This window comes from Schistocerca gregaria, chromosome 2, assembly GCF_023897955.1.
Source record: "Schistocerca gregaria isolate iqSchGreg1 chromosome 2, iqSchGreg1.2, whole genome shotgun sequence".
Classification (NCBI taxonomy): domain Eukaryota; kingdom Metazoa; phylum Arthropoda; class Insecta; order Orthoptera; family Acrididae; genus Schistocerca; species Schistocerca gregaria.
The window spans coordinates 498,880,970-498,903,609 of NC_064921.1; the positions used below are offsets into that span (position 1 = coordinate 498,880,970).

The following is a 22,640-nucleotide window of genomic DNA, read 5'->3' on the forward strand; positions in this document are numbered from 1 at the left end:
AAGAGAAATGAAACATTCGAGGCATTATGCTACAGAAGAATGTAGAAAATTAGATGGTTTGATTTAATAAAGAACGAGGAGGTTCTCTGCAGAAACGGCGAAAAAAGGAACATTAGGAAAACGCATAAAAGAAGAAGGAACAGTATGATTAGCCGAGCGGTCTAAGGCGCTGCAGTCATGGACTGTGCGGCTGGTCCCGACGGATGTTCGAGTCCTCCCTCGGGCATGGGTGTGTGTGTTTGTCCTTAGGATAACTTAGGTTAAGTAGTGTGTAAGCTTAGGGACTGATGACCTCAGCAGTTAAGTCCCATAAGATTTCACACACATTTGAACATTTGATAGGAAATCTGTTAAGACATCAGAGAATAATTTCCGTGGTACTAGAGGGAGCTGTAGAGGGTAAAAACTATAGAGGAAGACATCGACCATGTAATTGAGGACACTGGTTTTAGTTGCTACTCTGAGATGAATAGATTCATACAGGAGAGGAATTCGTGATGGGCCGGATCAAATCAGTCACAAGCCTGGTGACTCAGTAAAAAATCTGATGTGTACTACAGTTACTGAGACACGTAATCCGATGCCTACGGAAGGAACTCAGAACGATGCACTTGCCAGTAAGCCGCCGTGTACTTCCTGGTCGCCAGCCTGTGCTACTGGCAGCTGTAATTCAAGGTGGCTGGCGAATGCTCTTCCGTGAGACTGAGACGAGCGGGCAGCTAGACCGACCTTCCGGCAGCTCTGCTCTGTCCGGTTCCGCAGGCGGCCCCACTGCACTGACCGGCGTCCGGAAGCGTTTCGTGCGGCGCCCCACGCCTTCGTGCCTCTGCTTTCCCCTGCGGGCGCAGACCGGCGCCCAGGCGAAAGCCGCACCCCTCCAGCAGCCCGGCCACTATATAAGGCCCGTCGTGCGGTCCACGAGGCATCCAGAGTCCGGCGTCGCAGACCGCTGACACGCAGCAGCCAGCATTCGAGTACCTTGCGATGAGGATCCTGGTGAGTGACAGCCACCTGCTCTCGCCCCTTTGCCTCATCGTCCCGCAGCTCGCACTGCGCTGCGTGCGCATCTTCCGTCCTACCAAGTGACAGCCGCGCATCCGTAGTGGAAGTATGAAGACACTGACTGAATCTTTACAGGCTTTTCATATCCTCCCCAGCTCCCTCTACTCGTTTGCTGTACTATCTGTCGGACAGATGGAACATCGTCTTCGCTGCACTTCAAATGTGGTCGATAAATCATAGTCTTGCAACAAAATTACGGTGATTATTAAGAAAGTGCGAATATCTGACCCGCCGGTTTGCGCTGCTGGCATCAATTTAAAAAATTTTCTCTGTGTGTGACGGCGTTATTGGGTGAAAGTGCTCGAACGTTTCAGCTAATTTAGCAGGTTTTCTCCATCGGATAACGTTACAGCAACTAGTGCAGATGGTCTTCGTCAAGGCGCCGATGGTCAAGGCGAACCAGTGTCACAGTGGTTGGAATGTGCCTTTGCGAAGGTCACCTGCAAAACTGGTTGAACCATTGGATTATTTTGGTTTGTTCAAATGGCTCTGAGCACTATGGGACTTAACTTCTGAAGTCATCAGTTCTCTATAACTTAGAACTGCTTAAATCTAACTAACCGAAGGACATCACACACATCCATGCCCGAGGCAGGATTCGAAACCGCGACCGTAGCGGTCGCGCGGTCCCAGACTGTGGCGCCTAGAACCGCTAGGCCACTAGACTATTTTACCCCACGATTCTCGTACATACCAAGGTTAATTTTCAGACGTTTACACTAGGTATTGTACTGATGTTGCTGGTGAGGTCTTCAGTCCAAATACAGATTTGATGCAGATCCCACAATAGCATATGCTATGCAAGCGTCTTTACCTCTGAATAAGTACTGCAACCTATATCCATTTGAGCCTGTTCACCATACTCATGCCTAGGTTTCCCTCTATGACTTTTATCCCCACACTTCCTTCAAGTGCCAAACTGAGTATTCATTAATATCTCAGAATGTGTTCTCTCAGCCGATTCTCTCTTTTAGTCAAGTTGGATCACAATTTTTTTGATCCAATTCTACTCAATATCTCCTCATTAGTTATTCCATCTACCAATCTAATCTTCACATTTTTCTATAACATCCTCACATTTCAAAAGCTTCTGTTGCCCTCTTGCCTTACATGATTGTCGTCCACGCTTCAATTTCGCACAAAGCTACATTTTAAACAAGTATCTTCAAAAAAGATTTCCTATCCCTTAAAACTATATTACATGGAAATAAATTCCTCGTTTTCTGAAACGTTTTTCATTCAGTAATCCGTCTACGTGTTATATCCTCTCTACTTCAGCCATCATTACATATTTTGTTACCCAAATAACAAATTACAGTGTCTAATTTCCTATTCCAATTCTCTCAGCATTACCTCATTTAACCCGACTACATTCCATTACCATTGTTCCACGTTTGGTTTTGTTCATCTTATATGCTCTTTTCAAGACATTATTAGTTCTGTTCAACTGCTCCTCCCAGTTCTTTGTATTATACTACTAGCTCCCCTATATTGTACTACAAAATTATAAATATCATTTCTATACGATCGTTTTTAAAAGCCCCCATAGATACCGTGATCTGAGGTTATCTCTGCCAGCTCCACTGCGAAGGCTGTGTCAGCAGTTTTCAGGACAGCAAAACAAAATTGATTTGTTTTCAAACATCACTGGATGTCTGAACGCCGTGCTTAATTGATTGGAATCGGCTACAAGAAGCGATTAAGCAATTGGAATGCCAATAACAATTCATCACTTTTTAAATTCAGACAAGAAGAGTATACGACCAATATGGGGAGACAGACAGCAAGATGCAGACGCGACGCGGGATGAACCTGTACTGAGTATTGTTTCTACTGACGACATAAACTTTCTAGGTAAAGCAGTTTATGGTCTGTCGCGCAATTAAGTTTGAAACACAGCCGAAACACTTGCTGTAATATACTGTGTACCAGCAACTATTCTGTCGATAATATGGTCAGAAGTGACCACATAACTTTGGTGCTCTCTTTTCAAAACTTTTTCTTAGACTAGATTAATACGAGCTTCTATTCACATTTCGTTCTTGTGGAAATTAAATGTACACGTTGTTCCAGCATTCGCCGTTGGAGAACAACAACTGAACCCAAAATTATAGTCGCTTTCTGTAATATACCTTGTAAAATGGTGTATGTATTCACGAAGCAGTTCTATAACTAAAGGACAATGAATGAAACGCGAGCTACTAGCCATCCTAATGTTAACTTGAAGTAATTCACAAAAACTGTACTAACGTAAACCAGTGTTGCCTACCAGCGTTTGGAACAGCCATCTTCAGTTCATAGTTTTAAATAACGCACTGTGTGTCTCGATAAAAGTAATATCCCGCTCTGATGAGCCAGAGGAACGCGAATGATTTAAAACCCGAATGTCGAGCCATGCGGTGCTCATGGTGCCGTGAAATACTTCAGTTTTCGCCAGTATTGTAGGTAATCTTCTTCTTCTTCTTCTTCTTCTTCTTCTTCTGCTTTGTTAGGACCCTTCAGGATCACGGGTGACTTGTTTTGCACTTCTTCTTTCTTCCCAATACCTCTTCATTCTCTCGCTTCTTCTGTTTCTTTCTTCTTCTGTTAAGACAACTTTGATTTTGGTGTCCGGCCACCTGTGATCATCCACCAACCCTTTATACTTCTCCCTGACCTGTACTACTGCCTGCAGATTCCTTTCTTTTATTCCTACAGCCTTCCAATCATCTTTGACTTCCTTCACCCAGTTGTTTCCCGTATGTCATGTTGCACTCCATATTTTCTTAGTGAACCTCTCCTCGTCCATCCTCATGATGTGCCCAACAACTCGTAACCTCCTCCTCCGTATCTCGCTCGATATGGGTTCAATACTTTCATACAGTTCTCGTCATGTTCTGTGTATCCAGATATCCACATGTTTTTGGTGCTCCATGTGTCTCTCAAAATTTTCCGCTCCTCCTTCTCCAACTGCATACAAGCTCTCTTGCCGAGTGTGATCGTTTCTGATGCATACAGAGCAGCATTTCTAACAGTTGCTATGTATTGCGCGTGTCCACTTTACTGTCGGTGCATCTGCATCCCTAAAATACCTAGCCATTTCCTCGGCACCTCTTTCTCGCCAATCTTTATTGTACCATCTTGTCCTATTACGAATTGTTCTTTTGCCTCAAAGCCTGTAATTCTGCTCTTCATTTCTCTGCAAAAGACTCCTGATTTGTGTTTCTTGAAGGCTGTGTTTGCTTCTTCAAGTTTCTCATTCCATGTACTTCTCTTGGCATTTACGATCGTTTTACTAGCAATTTTTCTCGCATTCTGGAAGTTCGACCAGTGTTCTTGCTTTTTACAGGATTGCCATTTCGTCCATGCTCTCCTCCTGGTCTAGACTGCATTCTCACATTCACCTATCCACCGTTAATGCTTCCTTTTCTTGTTGTCAGTAGCCAGTCGCTCTACCTCTTCTTCCATCATATCTCTCACTCTCTTCCAATCACTCTGTACTATCATTCTATTTGGTAGGTAATCTTATTGTAATACTTATGGAAAAATTAGTTCCTAAAACTGCGTCGTGCATCTCATGTATCTGAAGATTGTTTCACCAAGCAGTTGCGCATTATAAGACTTCATAATACCACTATGTGGAGGCACTCCCTAAAAGAAATGTTAACCCATTTGCTTGCAGTAAGATTACTGTGACAAGTGTAGGATTAACAGTGATTTTTTCCCGTCGCTGTTAATTTGGAAAGAGCTTAATAGTATTTTTTTCGTCTTACTAGATCCCGTTTTCTGCGTACAGTTATCGTAAGTGCGTCTTCCTACCCCATTCGCAAAGTATACGCTGGGAGGACTACGCCCTGCGTGTGGTAGATAAAGTTAAATTATCTTTCGGAAGGAAGGGTCTCAGAATCTTAAATGTATTACAAAGCGTCAGTTTTCTCATCTCTCAATGGAGTTTGTTAAGGGTATTGTGACTGTTGCTTCTTATAACACCCCGTGACGAATCTCGCAGTTTTTCTTCTCCCATCTCAGGAATGTAGTGGAATAGTGCCTATTTCCTGTGTGATAATACCCAATTCCATCAAGAGAATCTCTAACTAGGCCTCAGCTCTCTACGTTGGAATATGGCTCTAGTTGAGACCACCCTTCAGTGGTCTGTAAGGAAGTGTTTGGACATACAAATGTCGTCAGTTCTATAAGAGAGCGTTAAAAGTCACTGCGGGTTTACAGTGTCATCTAAATTAGTTTGATTTAACACGTTAGAAATGTCCGGCGAAAACCTGCGACTGCGAAACCAATAGATTTGTTTATGCAATAAGTTTTCTGCTACCAGTCACGATTTTATTTTCATTTATTTTTTGCATGACGTATTTCGGTGAATTATTCCCACTTTCAAGTGCGTTTTCTGTATCCTGTGCCTTCAATTCGTGACGTTTTAGATGTGTGAGGTGCTGCAGTGTCCATTATCTTTATTATAACGCATAAAAGCAGGCACATTTATTAATTAATGGTCGGTCGTTAAACAGAGTGGTGAAATTTGGGAAGAACTTATACTTACGGTTTTCTTGAGGTCCACTTGACGAGAAACTCACACATATTACAGATCATATTCAATTTTTCGTGCACCGAAAACAAAATTGGAAATGTACTTAAACTAACAGTTGCAAAGATGTTTTTATACGTAGCAACTTATGTAACATTATGGGCCGTCCACATTGTACTCTTTCGTACAGAGATTATTTACCTTAAAAATCTAGATCATTATTTGCTTGTTTATATTTGCAGTGGTGCTTATTTCTATCTGTCACTACATTTATTTAAATATACTGTCGGAGCATCTGAAGAAATATAGAATGTACTTAGATACACATGGTTGTTCCGATTGCGGATCATCGGAAAGGAATCGAAATGCAATGAGAACCGACGGTAGCCGAAAACCATGGAGAAAAAAATGAAGAATAGAGGACCGTAAGAGCCACAAAACTTCGTGCAATGTAGTGTGTGATTCCGGTAATGAAATGGAGGAAACAAGAGCTTCTGTAACACTGTTTCTCATAAGGCTAGAGAAATGGAAATGGATTCAACAGAAGCGAAATGTTCAAATGTCTGTGAATTCCTAAGGGACCAAACTGCTGAGGTCAGCTGTCCCTATAGTTACACACTACTTAAACTAACTTACGCTAAGAACAACACACACACCCATGCCCGAGGGAGGACGCGAACCTCCGGCGGGAGGGGCCGCGCAGTCCGTGACATGACGCCTCAAACGGAAGTGAGCGAAAACAAATTAGAACTCTTCTGAAACGTATTTCGCCATAAGAAACATTTGATGTATAATTTTTTTAGGTTGCTGTATTTATAAGCAACGAGAAAATTGCGTTAAGTAAGAATAAGAGGCTGTCAGATAACGAGGTATATGGAGAAAAGTGAGCAAAAAATTTATTATTTCAAATGTAATCACAGTAACTATTAATATATTCATTCCAATGTGAAACAAGACGGCAATTGCTTTCATGGATGTTTGCCTTTGCCTACGGAACCATGATCACACGCAGGCGTGCAAATCTTCGTTCGAAGCAAATCGATGGCCACGAACGTTTTTCTTCAGGGCTCCAAAAATACGGAAATGACATGAAGAGATATCGGGGCTGTACGAAGGGCCCCCGTCTTCTCAAGGTTGTTTCGACTACACAGCAGACGTTTCGCCACGAAGCCCTTACACATCCTCAATACATTCCCGATCTCTTCCCATACCATTTTCGTGTTTTTGGAGACATGAAGAAAGATATTCGTGGCCGTCGGCATCCTTCGGACAAAGGAGCGCACGTCTGGGAGCAATCATGCTTCCGTAGGCAGCTGGAAACGTTTTTCCAGAAAAGGCGTTGACTGCCTTGTCTCGGAGTGGGAAAAATATATTAAAAATTCCTTTTGAAATAATAAACAGTTTGCTTTTACCTTTTAGCATTTTTTTGCTGTATAAGAAGACTTTACACATTAGAGCTCATACTTTCCATCACTTAATGGCGACGTGGGAGCACCACTTAAATTACCAGCAGTTTTAGAAGCTCCGGCACAGGCTTTCGACTGCTGCCCATTTCTGAAATTATCAAACAAAGAAAACAGCTCATAGTGCCTTTTGCAGAATTCCATGAATGAGGGAACGCTAAGTCCCTGACAGGGCAGACTGCGTATCAGACATGTGAGCTAAAGCGGTTCCGACAGTCCGGGCACTTCACGATGAACAAAGCAGCCATTGAAAACTTTCCGTACCTGCCCGCACCACTTAGCAAACAGCATCTGCGGCACGGTCAGCGGTTGGCTGACAGCAGGCGGAGCCGCGGCTGTTTGTAAAGCGCTCTGTTGGCTCGCCAGCCTCGCTGCACTCTGTGCTTCCTTCGTGCAGTTCCCTGAATAGCGTGTTTGCTGATTTCCCCAACTCGCCTCTAACGGCAGACACTGATGCTTTCCCCGCATGCTACCCGTAAATCAAGTCTGGCACTGGTTGTTACCGGACATGTTAATCCGAACCAACGCCATACATGCATATACCTGATGTCTCTCCTATGTGTCGTCAGGTCCATTTTCTCTGATGTTTCGGCAGATATCTGTAACTGTAAATGGCTTGTAATTGGACAGCTGGGCTTCTCAAGAAAGACGTGGTGAGCAGCATTTGTTTGCCCTGATTCCAGCTACACGTTGCAGAAAAGAGTATCTGCCGAAACAACAGAGAAAATGCGCCTGACGACTCTTAGGAGAGGCAGCCCATACACATATCGGTTATTTCGTCAGGTAAAAGATGAACTGTAATATAAAGTAACGAACAGCTAACCGAATTTCTAACTGCTGGCTTCATATTTTCGTCTAGAGGAGAAATGCAGGAGTAACCGAAAAGCCCTCGTATCCCTAACTCAAAATAGAACGGCACATTGAAGGTCGAAATCGTGTACAGCGAATGTGGTGCAGACTGACAATTTAAAGTTTGCTGTTTAACTTACAATCTTAGAATTTTAACGAGTATTAAAAGATATTTGTCTGGTACAATTTCACTCACTGCTCTCCTTACGTCACAAACGTATGAACACCTCAGCTGCTGTATTCGATCATTCAACAGCGCGTCAGAGGCGTCTCTAATCTTGTTTATTTCTTTTAGCTCAATCATTTCACAATATATTTGACCATCTTTTCAAACTTTTTTCAAGTTTCGTTAAAGCATGAAATACATAATATTTAAAAATCAGTCAGTACTTCCTTATTACTGAGAGCATATGGTTCAAGCGAGAGTAGATCAATTCACGCTGTGATTTTTATACTTGATGACACTTCACTTACATAGCTAGCAGCTATACTTCAGTTTTTTACTTTAACCAGTTAAAACACTTTTGCAAAACTAGAGCTCACGCTGGTATATTTGATGCCCTATTTGTCTATTTCCTACTCTTCATTTGCATGTGCAAATTCAGATAAAAATCTGTTGAGTAATTTCTAGGAAGTCCGTAGCAATTTCGTTAATTATAGCACCGCTTCCTGTTCTAGAACAGAAATCCGGATGGTATTTGTCGTAGAAGCAACCGAAACACAAATTCGTAGAGCACTATGCACATTGAATGAAAGTTAATGTCTTGCTGACACAGCGATTTTTCAGAAGCGATATCGGTAAACACAGTTCATTTAAACTAAAAAAAAGTTGTTCTTTTTTCGATCTACTTCTATGTGAACCACGTGAATTTGGACATTACTGTTAAAGCAGGTGCAAACTGACGCAGAGGTAAAGACTGTGTTTTTATGGAATCTTCCCTCGATCGATTTCTCTGTTAGTCTTTAACAAGTTGGGGACATTTTGATTTTTCTTCGTCAAACTGTAAATGTACCTGTAAAAATAAAATCACAGCATCGGCCAAGTGGAGTGCAAATGGGTGAGATAATTTTTACGGTGCAGGTGCTTACATGTCTTTTATCTACAAAGATTTGATCGTAAAGTATCTGATCAGTCTGCCTTCCCCACGAATCAAGCGAACGCTATCCAAATACCTGGCATTTTAAGTACGAACCACGAACGGAACACACATTTAAAGAAAGTTTGCCGTAATGATTGATATAGAAATTAATACAGCGAAAATTACGATTTTGAATAATTTTGCATGACACACACTATTTAATGATATTCTGTACAATGAAACTGAATAAAAAGAAGAGCTACCCGGGCTCACTTTGAGCTTTCATCGTCAGCGTAATAGCATTAAACCTTAGCTACTGCGCTATTTCCGCATGGTCGAAACATGACTAACGTTACAAGCGTAGGTAGAATGCATAAAACTTCAACATCGATCTTCTCGGAAAGCAGAAGCTGTCGCATGGAAAGCTGCTGGCAAGGTACTCTGGCAGGTCTAACTACATTACAGTGCTCATCAAACTGCGGCCTGCATGCGGCCCGAATCATATATACGTGCGGCTGTGGTTCTCGGCCGTATTTTATAATTATATGCATCTAGTAACTAACAAACGAATTCAAAAAGTCAGCTAACTCTGGAAGCGCCTTCAGAGAATAGTTTTCCTGCTCAGAATCAGCAATAAATAAAATAGCAACAGATACAATAATATTTTTAATTGGCGTTGGTAAATTCGGTCGTGAGGTAAGCAAAGCTGGCCGAGGAACAGAGGGATAAGTAGCCACTGAGGGATTAGAGGATCTGAGGAGGGGGCACGGGGGAATGTTCTACTGCTTATCTTCCATTGCTGCCGAGTCATGGCCGTGTGTGTTTCGTACGAATCAGCTGCTAGGGTGTCCGCCTCCGGTAGCAGATTGGTCAGCGCGACAGACTGTCGATTCTAAGGGCCACGCTTCGATTCCCGGCTGGATCGGGGATTTCCTCTGTACAAGCATTGGGTGTTGTGTTGTCCCACTCATCATCGTTTCATCCCTATCGACGCGCAAGTCGCCGGAGTGGCATCAAATCGAAAGACTTGCACCAGGCGAGCAGTCTACCCGACGGGAGGCCCTCGTCACACGATATTATTTAGCTGCTATGGTATAAATTTCAAACAGAAGTAACGTTGAATCGTGAATGCCCATTATAAAGAAGGAGATCTTCAAATGCGGTATATATTTGAAGCAAGGAATATGAAAGTAACTTAGATTGTTGTAATAAAATGCTATGATTTGAAGAAGAAAGACAGTCAAAAGATTCAGTAAACATATGTAATCGTTTTTCATATTGCACAATTCTTTTAAATATAGGCACAATTACTGTTATTAATCACTTAATCTTCTGCTCACAACAACATTTAGACTTTGGGGTCTCTGAGGGGGGCAGCATTCTGAAACAGAATAGTCTTCACGAAGCGTTCCGAATGGTGCCTACTTCTAGCGATTAGTATAAGGGGTGGGCGGGGAGGGGGGGGGGGAGAGAGGAGGGGGCTGGCAGCCAACTTATCGCGTCCTTACTACAGATTGTCTATTGGGGGCTCATAATATACAAATTTTCTAAGTTACCAATCAGTCATCAGATTGGTATATATGCGGCCCGAAATGCTACCCTACAGTGTCAGAGTTGGCACTTGAACAAATAAGTTCGATGACCACTGATGTACAACATATCTAAGACTCGTTGCAATTGGTGATTACGAGGTCCGGTAGACCCCTTATCAGTACTACTTCATATGGCGCAAATGTCGGTGTGAATCCCACGTGCGCCAAACTATGAATGTGAAATGAGGTTACGTAGACACCATTTACTGATATCCCGTGGTTTTGCAGGTAGCGTTGCTGTTGTGCGTGGCGGTGGCCGTGTGCGAAGAGCAGCCGGAGGCCGTCGAGGCGGAGCCGGTGGAGGAGGCGGCGCAGGCCGTGGAGGAGCCCCAGGCGGAGGAGTCCGAGAAGCACCACGAGAAGCGCGGCCTGCTGGGCTTCGGCTACGGCGGACTGGGCTACGGCGGCCTGGGCGGCTTCGGCTACAGCGGGGGCATCGGCTACGGGGGCGGCCTCGGCTACGGCGGCGGCCTGTCCCTGGGATCCGGCGGCTACGACATCGGCAAGACCGTCGAGATCACCCGCGAGGTCAAGGTGCCGGTCCCCGTAGAGAAGGTGGTGCCGGTGCCGTACAAGGTGGAGAAGCACGTGCCGTACCCCGTGGAGCGGCCCGTCCCCTACCCCGTGGTCAAGCACGTGCCCTACCCCGTGGTCAAGCACGTGCCCTACCCAGTCAAGGTCAAGGTGCCCGTCCCCGTGCCCATCCCGAAGCCCTACCCCATCGTCATAAAGAAGAAGGTGCCCATCCACATCCATCACTACAGTCATTACAGCCACGGCTGGCACTAGGTGCCTCGAGGTCCCGATCTGGATCGACAGTTCTGAGAGACTGATTTTTTTTCTACATCCGTCGCCATTTCATCCCTTCATACTCCTTCCAATGGCCGTGACCACGAAGGTGGTTGCTGATGCTGAAGCGAGAAGATGGCTGGGCTTGATTCATATCACATCAGTGGTCCTCAGCAGAGACCCAGTCACCCACAATCCGTATCCTGCAAGTATGTAACCAGTTAGGTACATTGTGTAGGAAGTCGTGCCAGACGAAACCAACAGCTTCTCAACGGCAGACGAAATTGGTCCACTTCTAGGACAGTGACGGTGACCAGTTGCCCCTCCAACCCCACGCCTCTGGTTCGCTTCGAGTCCCTCGCTCTCGAGTTCAGCAGGTAGCCACCTCCACCGCGTACCTGAACGACCGGCCGTACCGCCTCTTCTGCCGCGGGCTGCCAGCGCTTGGCAAGCCTCGCCGCACAACGCGCCGCCAGACGGAGCCAGCTGACAGAGCCGTCCACAGGAGTCGGTCAGCTGTCAGCACCGTGGACGACGTCATTCTCACTTTATCGTGCTCTTTTCTCTGTTATTTGTTGTTTTTTCATTTCAGTTGTATGTACAGATCTCCCATTTTGTATAAGTCATATACATGTTATTAAACATGTTTTTTGTACAGTATTTTGTGTCTTACATATTCCTTTTCTGTTCCCACTAGACATTACTCTCTTTGATTCCTGAGTTGTGTACTCTCCCACGTCAAGGCTGGGTCGTTTCTTCACCCGAGTCGACACTATTAGTATCTTTTTTTCCTTTTAATTTACGTCTATGGTTCAAATGGCTCTGAGCACTCTGGGACTTAACAGCTATGGTCATCAGTCCCCTAGAACTTAGAACTACTTAAGCCTAACTAACCTAAGGACATCACACAACACCCAGTCATCACGAGGCAGAGAAAATCCCTGACCCCGCCGGGAATCGAACCCGGGCGCGGGAAGCGAGAACGCTACCGTACGACCACGAGCTGCGGACTTACGTCTATGGTCACAATCTTCTTGTTTAACAGACTACCGGTTTCGGTCTTTAATGACCATCATCAGATCTGCAGCAAAAATGTGAAAAATATAAACACACTCGCAAACTGTATACAGCTTAAGAACAATACATAGACCATAATGAAAACTAGTACTGACAAAATTTACATTTGTGCGCTTTAAATACGAAGAGGCATACCTGTTCCATAAAAACAAAGTCCATTGTGGCATCGTCAAATGTTAAATTCGAAAGTAAAGTTCTATGTACTGACTTGGCAGAAAATCATAAGAAATTTTGGTCTTATGCCAAAGCGGTAGGTGGATCAAAACAAAATATCCAGAGACTCTGTGACCAAAATGGTACTGAAACAGAGGATGACAGACTAAAGGCCGAAATACTAAATGTCTTTTTCCATAGCTCTTTCACAGAGGAAGACTGCACTGTAGTTTCTTCTCTAGATTGTCGCACAGATGACAAAATGGTAGATATCGAAATAGACGACAGAGGGATAGAGAAACAATTAAAACGCTCAAAAGAGGAAAGGCCGCTGGACCTGGTGGGATACCACTTCGATTTTACACAGAGTTCGCGAAGGAACTTGCCCCCCTTCTTGCAGCGGTGTACCGTAGGTCTCTAGAAGAGCGTAGCGTTCCAAAGGATTGGAAAAGGGCACAGGTCATCCCCGTTTTCAAGAAGGGACGTCGAACAGATGTGCAGAACTATAGACCTATATCTCTAACGTCGATCAGCTGTAGAATTTGGAGCACGTATTATGTTCGAGTATAATGACTTTTCTGGAGACTAGAAATCTACTCTCTAGGAATCAGCATGGGTTTCGAAAAAGACGGTCGTGTGAAACCCAGCTCGCGCTATTCGTCCACGAGACTCAGAGGGCCATAGACACGGGTTCTCAGGTAGATGCCGTGTTTCTTGACTTCAGCAAGGCGTTCGATACAGTTCCCCACAGTCGTTTAATGAACAAAGTAAGAGTATATGGACTATCAGACCGATTGTGTGATTGGATTGAAGAGTTCCTGGATAACAGAACACAGCATGTCATTCTCAATGGAGAGAAGTCTTCCGAAGTAAGAGTGATTTCAGGTGTGCCGCAGGGGAGTGTCGTAGGACCGTTGCTATTCACAATATACATAAATGACCTTGTGGATGACATCGGAACTTCACTGAGACTTTTTGCGGATGATGCCGTGGTATATCGAGTGGTTGTAACAATGGAAAATTGTACTGAATTGCAGGAGGATCTGCAGCGAATTGACGCATGGTGCAGGGAATGGCAATTGAATCTCAATGTAGACAAGTGTAATGTGCTGCGAATACATAGAAAGAAAGATCCCTTATCATTTAGCTACAATATAGCAGGTCAGCAACTGGAAGCAGTTAATTCTATAAATTATCTGGGAGTGCGCATTGGGAGTGATTTAAAATGGAATGATCATGTAAAGTTGATCGGGGTAAAGCAAATGCCAGACTGAGATTCATTGGAAGAATCCTAAGGAAATGCAATCCGAAAACAAAGTAAGTAGGTTACAGCAGTGTGGGATCCGTACCAGATAGGGTTGATAGAAGAGATAGAGAAGATCCAACGGAGAGCAGCACGCTTCGTTACAGGATCATTTAGTAATCGCGAAAACGTTACGGAGATGATAGATAAACTCCAGTGGAAGACTCTGCAGGAGAGACGCTCAGTAGCTCGGTACGGGCTTTTGTTGAAGTTTCGAGAACATACCTTCACTAAAGTGTCAAGCAGTATATTGCTCCCTCCTACGTATATCTCACGTAGAGACCATGAGGATAAAATCAGAGAGATTAGAGTCCACACAGAAGCATACCGACAATCCTTCTTTCCACGAACAATACGAGACTGGAATAGAAGGGAGAACCGATAGAGATACTCAAGGTACCCTCCGCCACACGCCGTCAGATGGCTTGCGGAGTATGGGTGTAGATGTAGCACCCGCATCGTCAAATACATATAAATCACATCCCATGCACGAGTAATGTTGTCAGTAATACTACTGTTTAAAACAAGTTGCCGTACCGTAGCCACAAGATGTTTGTGTTGTGAGTGCACCAGTTTTACGCATGACTCTAGTATGTTCTTGTTCCTTATTTATTGCTTTCATAGACTGCATTACGGAATTTTATCATTCTGCATTACGGAATTTTATCATTCTTTTCTTGCAACGGAGTACCGCAGGGTACCAAGGGCCCTCTGCCGGTCACGTTCCTCCAACTACTTCCCGCCTGTGCGGAATTCTGTCGTTAGCGCTAACAGAGGGCGCTAATTACGTGGAGCACTATGTTTTCTTTCATTTGTGGCTCCTTCAGCAGTTTGTTTTATGGTTGTTTAATATTATCCGGTGCACTATCAACGGTGTTTAATATTGATGTCATTATCTAGAATATTGGCACTAGAGCACATGTGAACGACTGTTTTGTTAACTCTTCCTCTTTTTAACAATATTACTTTTGTCGTGTTCTTCTTTTTATTGCTTTTTATTGCTGTAATGCCTTTTATACTTTATAAGCTTATTACAGACTTCAACTATTGTATCCCCCTTTATTTTTGCTGTTTCAATTAATTATTGAAAACTAGTGTATGCCGACATTAGCGACATCTGGTGAACTTACAACACAAACATCTTGTGGCTACTGTACGGCAGCTTGTTTTTAACAGTAGTTATTACTGACAACATGACTCGTGCATGTGATGTGATTTGTATGTATTTGACGATGCTGGTGCTTATTCCGCATTTAACATTTGACGATGCCACTATGGACTTTGTTTTTATGGAACAGGTATGCCTCTTCGTATTTAAAGCGCACAAATGTAAATTTTATTAGTACTACTTTTCACTATGGTCTATGTATTGTTCTTAAGCTGTATACAGTTTGCGAGTGTATTTATATTTTCCCCATTTTTTCAGCAGATCTGATGATGGTCATTTAAGACCGAAACCGGTAATCTGTTAAACAAAAAGATTGTGACCATAGACGTAAATTAAAGGAAACTTATTACATATACGGGTCACTGTGTTTTTTCGCGACGGTGTGGCAGCCTGTGAGACTATTAGTATGGACCTGCATGTTGGAGGATGAAACGGGCGGAATCTGGACAGTCCTACGCTTGAGGTACCAATAAACAATGCCTAATATCACCAAGATTACAAATGCGATGGATGAGGTGGTTCGCACAGCGATGAATCGGTGCCGATGATCGGTACGATATTTTCAAATGCCCATGCAAATACTCCCTCCACACGAGGTCGTTCATAGCGGCCAGCATCTGGTCGAGTGAGACTAGAAGGGTTGGGTCTGAGGTGTCATCCAGATAGGTAAAGTTTTCTTTAAGCATAATTTCATAGAATGCCGAGTAAAGCAAGGAATAGACAGTATTCATGGTTATGTTTTCACTAATGGCTGCTAGTAGTCGGAAGACAGGTCCCTGGATCAACAACCCTGGCTCCTGCACCTATAATTGTTATGTGCGACTTAAGAGACCCTGGTCGTAATACGAACAGGTGATGACTACTGGATCTGCTACTGAACAGGGCCAATGCGATCTTGCCTTTTCGAAGAATTCTGTTTTACTTGCAGCAGCTTCCCAGGGGCCGCTCATACGCTCATACGCAGCTTTCTCTGCACATTTCGCACGACCCTTCCACCGTAGGCCTATAAGCTTTGTGAAGCATACATTAACGAAGTGTTGTATATGAAACTGACCAAGCTCATATTTCACAAAATGTTATTAGTTGAAATTCACAGAAATTGCCTGCTAAACAGAATACTTTGCAGTGCCCTTCGTCTTAGCAAATATTATGCCACATCAAAACCTGGTGTAGCCACTAAACTGTCACAAAGTTAGTTATCTTTGTACCTTAGGTCAGATGGTGAAATGTATTCTACTCACAAGAATCCATCAGCTAATACTGAACCAAGGCAGTATTAGAGCTCAACATTTTGATTTACAGGAAAAGACTTCTAATGACCACAGGTCTCATACGACGTTGAACATATCACAAGATACACGAACTACACCAAAGACACTGCAGCTGCCTCTGTAGATGAGAAACGGCACTCGATAAAATTTGTCGAAATAACTTGACATTGGAAATCATCGAACAGCTCCGGTTCCATTCTGTTACATTCACCTTAAACGCGAAGAAAGCAATGAAGGTTAGGACGTCACGTACCGTCGATGAGGAGCTCGTTAGCGACAGAGCAAAAATCTGCATTGAATAATATTAACCTAGGAATTCGTTCGTGACTTATGCGCAGAAACTGTGACAGAATTCGCATAAGTAATTTAAGGAACCACGAAAAGCACAAATCACCATCATCGGGCGGGGTTCAGAACCCCGACGTGAGACCAGTGCCATCTTATATTGCACTTCTTCTGAAGAGATGAAAACTTCAGAACACAAATCAGCAGACAAAGTTCACAAATCCATCCGAAATTATGAAGCTTCCCACAGGCTTCTGTGCTTTGTTGCAGGCTTCTTTAATCTTTGAGTAAGTGGTCTATTACTTACTGACTCTATATATCCGTTGGATCTGGAAGTCAAGACAGGATGATTATTAGCCGACAATATACATAATCAGAGATGACACAACAGTAATGTTTCACTAATTAAATGATACTAAACCTGAATTTCACAGCAAAAATACCATTTTATAAAGTAAGGTGGTAGGATGATGTAGAATACCTTGGTCTTATTTTATGTAAACTAACAACTTTCAGCCTTGCCTGTCGAAGAGAAGTAAGTTGATAAGGTTACAGTTGCAGATCTAGTAAAGAAATACAGAATAAACCGTTCATGTTCAACGCATGGAGAACAACAGAGTAACTAACTCTGCATTACAATGTAGCCCCAGACGAAAACGAAACACTGGTTACCTTTAAACAGATGGCGTGCGCAGTACCGAGGTAGAACAAACCAATAGGCCTAATCCATGATGTCGATGATGATTATGATGACGAAATATTACTGAATATATATTCAAAGAATGTATATTATCACTGGAAGATGTTTAAGAACTCATGAAAATTTCCAAAATTATTCCCTCGGAAGCGCGGTAAACTAATGCATGGCTGCGCAAATTAAAACCTGAAACTTATTGCAGAGAATATTTCACCGGAAACTTTCGATGCCAAACAGACAATCATCCTTCGGTAACCTAATGAACACTGAAGTACGAGGATATGGTTCCGTGAAAAGAGAAATGCAGAGTGCAGAGTGATTCTTTCTATATGTTATTAGATTTCTCGTAATTCAGGTTAGGAGTAATTAACGTCCAAAAATGATACCCTTTCGCTTAACATTCCTGTGTGGTGCGAAAAGAGGCAATTGACCCTGAATAAAGAAAAGTGTGAAGTTATTCACATGAGTACTAAAAGAAATCCGCTAAATTTCGATTGCGCGATAAGTCACACAAATCTGAAGACTATAAATTCAACTAAATACTCTGGTATTACATTAGAAATAACCTAAATTGGAACGATCACATAGATCATGTTGTGCGTGGAGCAAACCAAACTCTACGATTCGTTGGCAGAACACTTCGAAGTTGCGACAGGTCTACTAAAGAGACTGCTTACACCACGCTTGTCCGGCATGTTCTGTAGTATTGCTGTCTGGCGTGGAATCCGCATCAGGTGGAACTGACTGATGACATCGAAAAAGTTCAAAGAAGGGCAGCTCGTTTTGTATTATCGTGAAATAGGGAGATAGGGCTACAGACATGATACGTGAATTGGAGTGGAAATCATTAAAACAAAGGCGCTTTTCGTTGCGATAGGATCTTCTCATGAAATTTCAATCACCAGTTTTCTCCTCCGATTGCGTTAACATTCTTTTGGCATCCATCTACATAGGGAGAAATGATCATCACGATAAAATAAGAGAAATCAGGGCTCGCACAGAAAAATTTGAGTGCTTGCTTTTCCCGAGTGCCGTTCGAGAGTGGAACGGAAGAGAGACAGCTTGAAGGTGGTTCACTGTACGCCTGCCAGGCACGTTATTGTGAATAGCAGAGTAATCACGTAGATGTAGATGCAGATGTAGATGTAGGAAAATATAGTTTTAGAGGTGGCAAACACGTTTAGATGAACTCCTTTCACTTCTTAAACGATCAAATAACAGAAAATTCACATAGAACCTTCATGCTATTGAACTGCGATTAAAATTAACCTTTTTCACGTACTACAAATAAAATTAGAATTGATATAATTAGCACATTTAACTCCCAGTACCCTACAATGAAGAAGGACTGGATATTGGTAATTAAGCACAAGAAACAGTAACAACTGAATGGCGTGGGACAACCAAGTAATATTTGCACCAGTAAACGCAGACGCCACACTGAGATTCATTTAAAGTCTCCGGTCAGCCACATAGAGGCAACTGGATCGTGGCCCACAAAATCTCGTGAGGGCTAAAAAAAAGCCACTTGCCAAAGTAGTGGTTCCATATTTAAAGCCAATGTTACGATAACCTCGCATTATCGTCCTGTGACACATTAGGCAGAGGGTGAAACAAAAATAGATTGAAACCTCGCGTGATCGACTTTGCGAGAACTGAAAGGAAACAAATACCTTGTGCAGGTTTGCGAGCAGTGACGTATACAGTATGCTGACTTCATTTTTAACACCAAGGTGTTTAAGAGGACTTATCAATATCTGACTATTGTTTGATTAAACATTTGCCAATCAATCACAGGAAACAATAACAAGTGGGAAATATTCACAGATATGCGTTCGGAGCAATTTCTCTTTGTACTTGTGCCTGCTTTTCACCAGTATGAGGCCCTCAACAGGTAAAAGTAATGACGAAGAAGGAGGCAATCCGAACAAGAGCACACACTTCATAATAGGTTCGTCTACGTGTCTTTGCAGTTCCTATGCGCTAAACTATGTAGTGGAGTGTACTACCTGGACCACTTTGTTTTCATTTGTGACTTCACATGACCAGATCAGTACTCTACGACCTCACAGGTCACATCACCTTATCTAAAACGTCATCATTCTTGCGTCAAAAGCCACGCCCCTCTTTCGACGATTTCAACAAGCTGACGAACGGTGAAAAATCTAAAAAAAAAAGAAAAATATAAAAAGTTTTAAAAAAGGCTGGCGGATGGCGTTAACTATAATAAAATTAAAAATGGTGGTAAGTTTAAAATTTAAAGATGGTGGTCGGCAAAAATTTTAAAAATTCAAGATGGCCGATGATGGAAAATTAAAGAAAATAAAGATGGCGGATGGAAGCAAATTTGGAAATTCAGCCGCTCACAGTGCCAGACGGAGGTATTCCATTATTTATCAAAAATATTTCGTGATTGCAAGCACAAAAATACCCACACACATCTGTACACGATTCGTGAGAGCTAACTACGTCCGTTGGAGACGAAGGAGAGCTGTCAGTAGCTTTGTCGAGTCTGGATTTGCCTGAATTCACAGAAATCACACACACAGTGCGTAATGTCTGCATTGCCATACTCATTACACATACACTCTCTTACAAAGTATTCCATGAGTTGTGAGTTTTATCAAAACCCAGACATTATTAAAGAAATTTTTGTTTCCTTTCCTTCGTATGATTCTGCCAACTAGATTTTTTTAAGTAATCAGTTTTCTGTCTGGTTTGACGCAGCCCTCCAAGAATTCCTCCTCTGCGCCAACCCGTTCCTTTCGGAGTGATACTTGAACACTACGCCCTCAATTATTTACTGGGTGCATTCCACTCTCTGACTTCCCCTACAGTTTTACCGTCTGCAGTTCCTTCTTGTACCACGCACTCAGTTTATTTTCTGATGCGTGAACACATGTCCTGTCATCTCCTCCGTTCTTCTCTTCAGTGTTTTTCCTGTGTTCCTTTCTTTGCTGATACTGCGAAAAATCTTCTTATTCGTTACTGTAACAGTCCGCCAACAGATTTTCAGTATTCTTCTGAAGCATCACATTTCAAACACTTCGATTCTCTTCTGTTCCAGTTTTCCCACAGTCCATGAATCACTACCGTGCAATGCTATGCTCCAAACGTACATTCTCAAAAGTTTCTTCCTTAAATTAAGGCTTATGGTCCAAATGACTGTAAGCACTATGGGACTTAACATCTAAGGTCATCAGTCCCCTAGACTTAGAATTACTTAAACCTAAATAATCTAAGGAAATCACACACATCCATGCCCGAGGCAGGATTCGACCCTGCGATCGTAGCAGCAGCGCGGTTCCAGACTAAAGCGCCTAGAACCGCTCGCCCACAGCGCCCGGTAAGGCTTATGTTTGGTACTAGTAAGTAGAAGTCTCTTGGGCAAAAATGCCCTCTTTACCTGCCCTACTCTGTCTTTTATTACCTGTTTGCATCGTCCGTCGCGAGTTACTTTGCTTCCGCGGTGGCAGAATTCTTTAACTTCGTCTACTTCGTGAACACCGATTCTGATATTAAGTTTCTGCTTTTCTCATTTCTGATACTACTCATTATAGTCTTTTCCCTATTTAATCACAATCCATATTTTGTAGTCATTAGACTGCACATTCCATTCAACACTAATTCTTCTTCACTTTTACTGAGGATAGCAATGTCATCTGCGAATCTTATCATTGATATCCTTTCACCCAGAATTTCAAACTCCTTCTTGAACCTTTTTTTTATTTCTGTCATTGCTTCGTCGACGTACAGACTGAACAATGGGAGCGAAAGACTACATCCCTGTCTTATACTATTTTTAATCCGAGCACTTCATTCTTGATTTTCCAGCCGTATCGTTCCCTCCTGGTTCTTGAACATATTGTACATTACCCGTCTCTCCCTGTAACATACTCATATTTTTCTGGTAATTCCGATCAACTTGTACCAATTTACATTGTCGAACGCCTTTTCTAGATCGAAAAATCCTATGACCGTTTCTTTATTTTTCTTCAGTCTTGATGCTTTCATTGTCAGTCGCAAAGTCAGAAATGCCTCTCTGGTGCCCCTACCTTTCCTAAAGCCAAACTGTTCGTCATCTAACAGATCTTCAACTGTCTTTTTCATTCTTCTGTACGTTATTCTTGTCAACAACATGCATTACATTTTAGGTTGATTATGCGATAGTTTTCGCAGCTGTCCTTCATTGCTGTCTTCGGAATTGTGTGGATGATATTCTTCTGAGAATCCGATGGAGCGTCATCAGTTTCATAGATCCTACAACAATTTGAAGAGTCGTTTGGTTACCATTACCCCCAACCATTTATAAATTTTGATAGTATGCTATCTGTCCCTTCTGATTTATTTGATCTCAAGTCTTCCAGAGCTTTTTTAAATTCTGACTAATATTGGGTAACCTACGCCTTTCTTATCGATTCCAGTTTCTTCTTCTATCAAGTCTTCAGTCGTCCTCCCCCTGATACATGTTTTCTGAGTACTTTTTCCTCCTGTTCGCTCTTTTCTCTGCGTTTAACACTGAAACTCCCACTGCACTCTTAATGTTACTATTCTTGCTTTTAATTTCACCGATGGTAGCTACAATTTTTCTGTATGCCGAGTCTGCCCTCCCAACGATCATTAATTTTTCGGTTTCTTCACGTTTTTAGTGCAATCATTGTGCCCTAGTTACCTTACATTTCCAATTTATTTCATTCTTAAGAGATTTATATTGCTTTATTTCTGTCATCACTGAAAATGTTTATACTTCCTCCTTTCGTCGATCAATAGATATACTTCTCCTGTTGCTCAAGGTTTCTTATAGGAGTTACCTTCCTTATACCCATGTCTGACTGTTCAACATCTGTAATTGCGCTTTTTAGATATGTCCATTCCCCCTCAACTGACCTGCATACTGTGATATTCCTTATCGTACTGTCCAGGCCCTCAGCGAATTCAAATGCGTCTCATCATTCCTCAGTGTTTCCGTATCCTACTTCCTTCCACACTGATTCTCTCGTATGACTCGCTTGAACTTCAGTCTGATCTTCATCATTACTAAATTACGATCAGAGCTTATATCTGCTCCTGGATATGCCTTTCAATGCAATATCTGATTTTGGAATCTTTGTCTGACCATATTTTAATCAAGCTGGAATCTTCCCATGTCTCGGGTCTTTCCAAGTATACCTCCTCCCCTTGTGATTCTTGAACAGAGCATTCACTATGACCTTCTGAAATTTAAGGAGAAACTCAGTAAGCCTTTCTCCTCTCTCTTTTCTATTGCATAGCACACAATCTCCCGTAATCCTGTCTTCTATTCCCTCCCCTACAACCGTGTTCCAATCCCCATG

General features: G+C 42.6%; 1 protein-coding gene across 1 annotated transcript; it reads left to right on the forward strand.

The window, feature by feature from the left end:
- The first annotated feature begins 917 nt into the window (after window positions 1-917).
- LOC126328190 (cuticle protein 79-like) lies at window positions 918-12,013 on the forward strand. Its single transcript, XM_049995988.1, has 2 exons — window positions 918-996; window positions 10,793-12,013. Exons 1-2 carry the CDS (start codon window positions 985-987, stop codon window positions 11,351-11,353), a joined length of 573 nt encoding a protein of 190 aa, XP_049851945.1. The 5' UTR covers window positions 918-984; the 3' UTR covers window positions 11,354-12,013.
- Window positions 12,014-22,640: the final 10,627 nt, after the last annotated feature.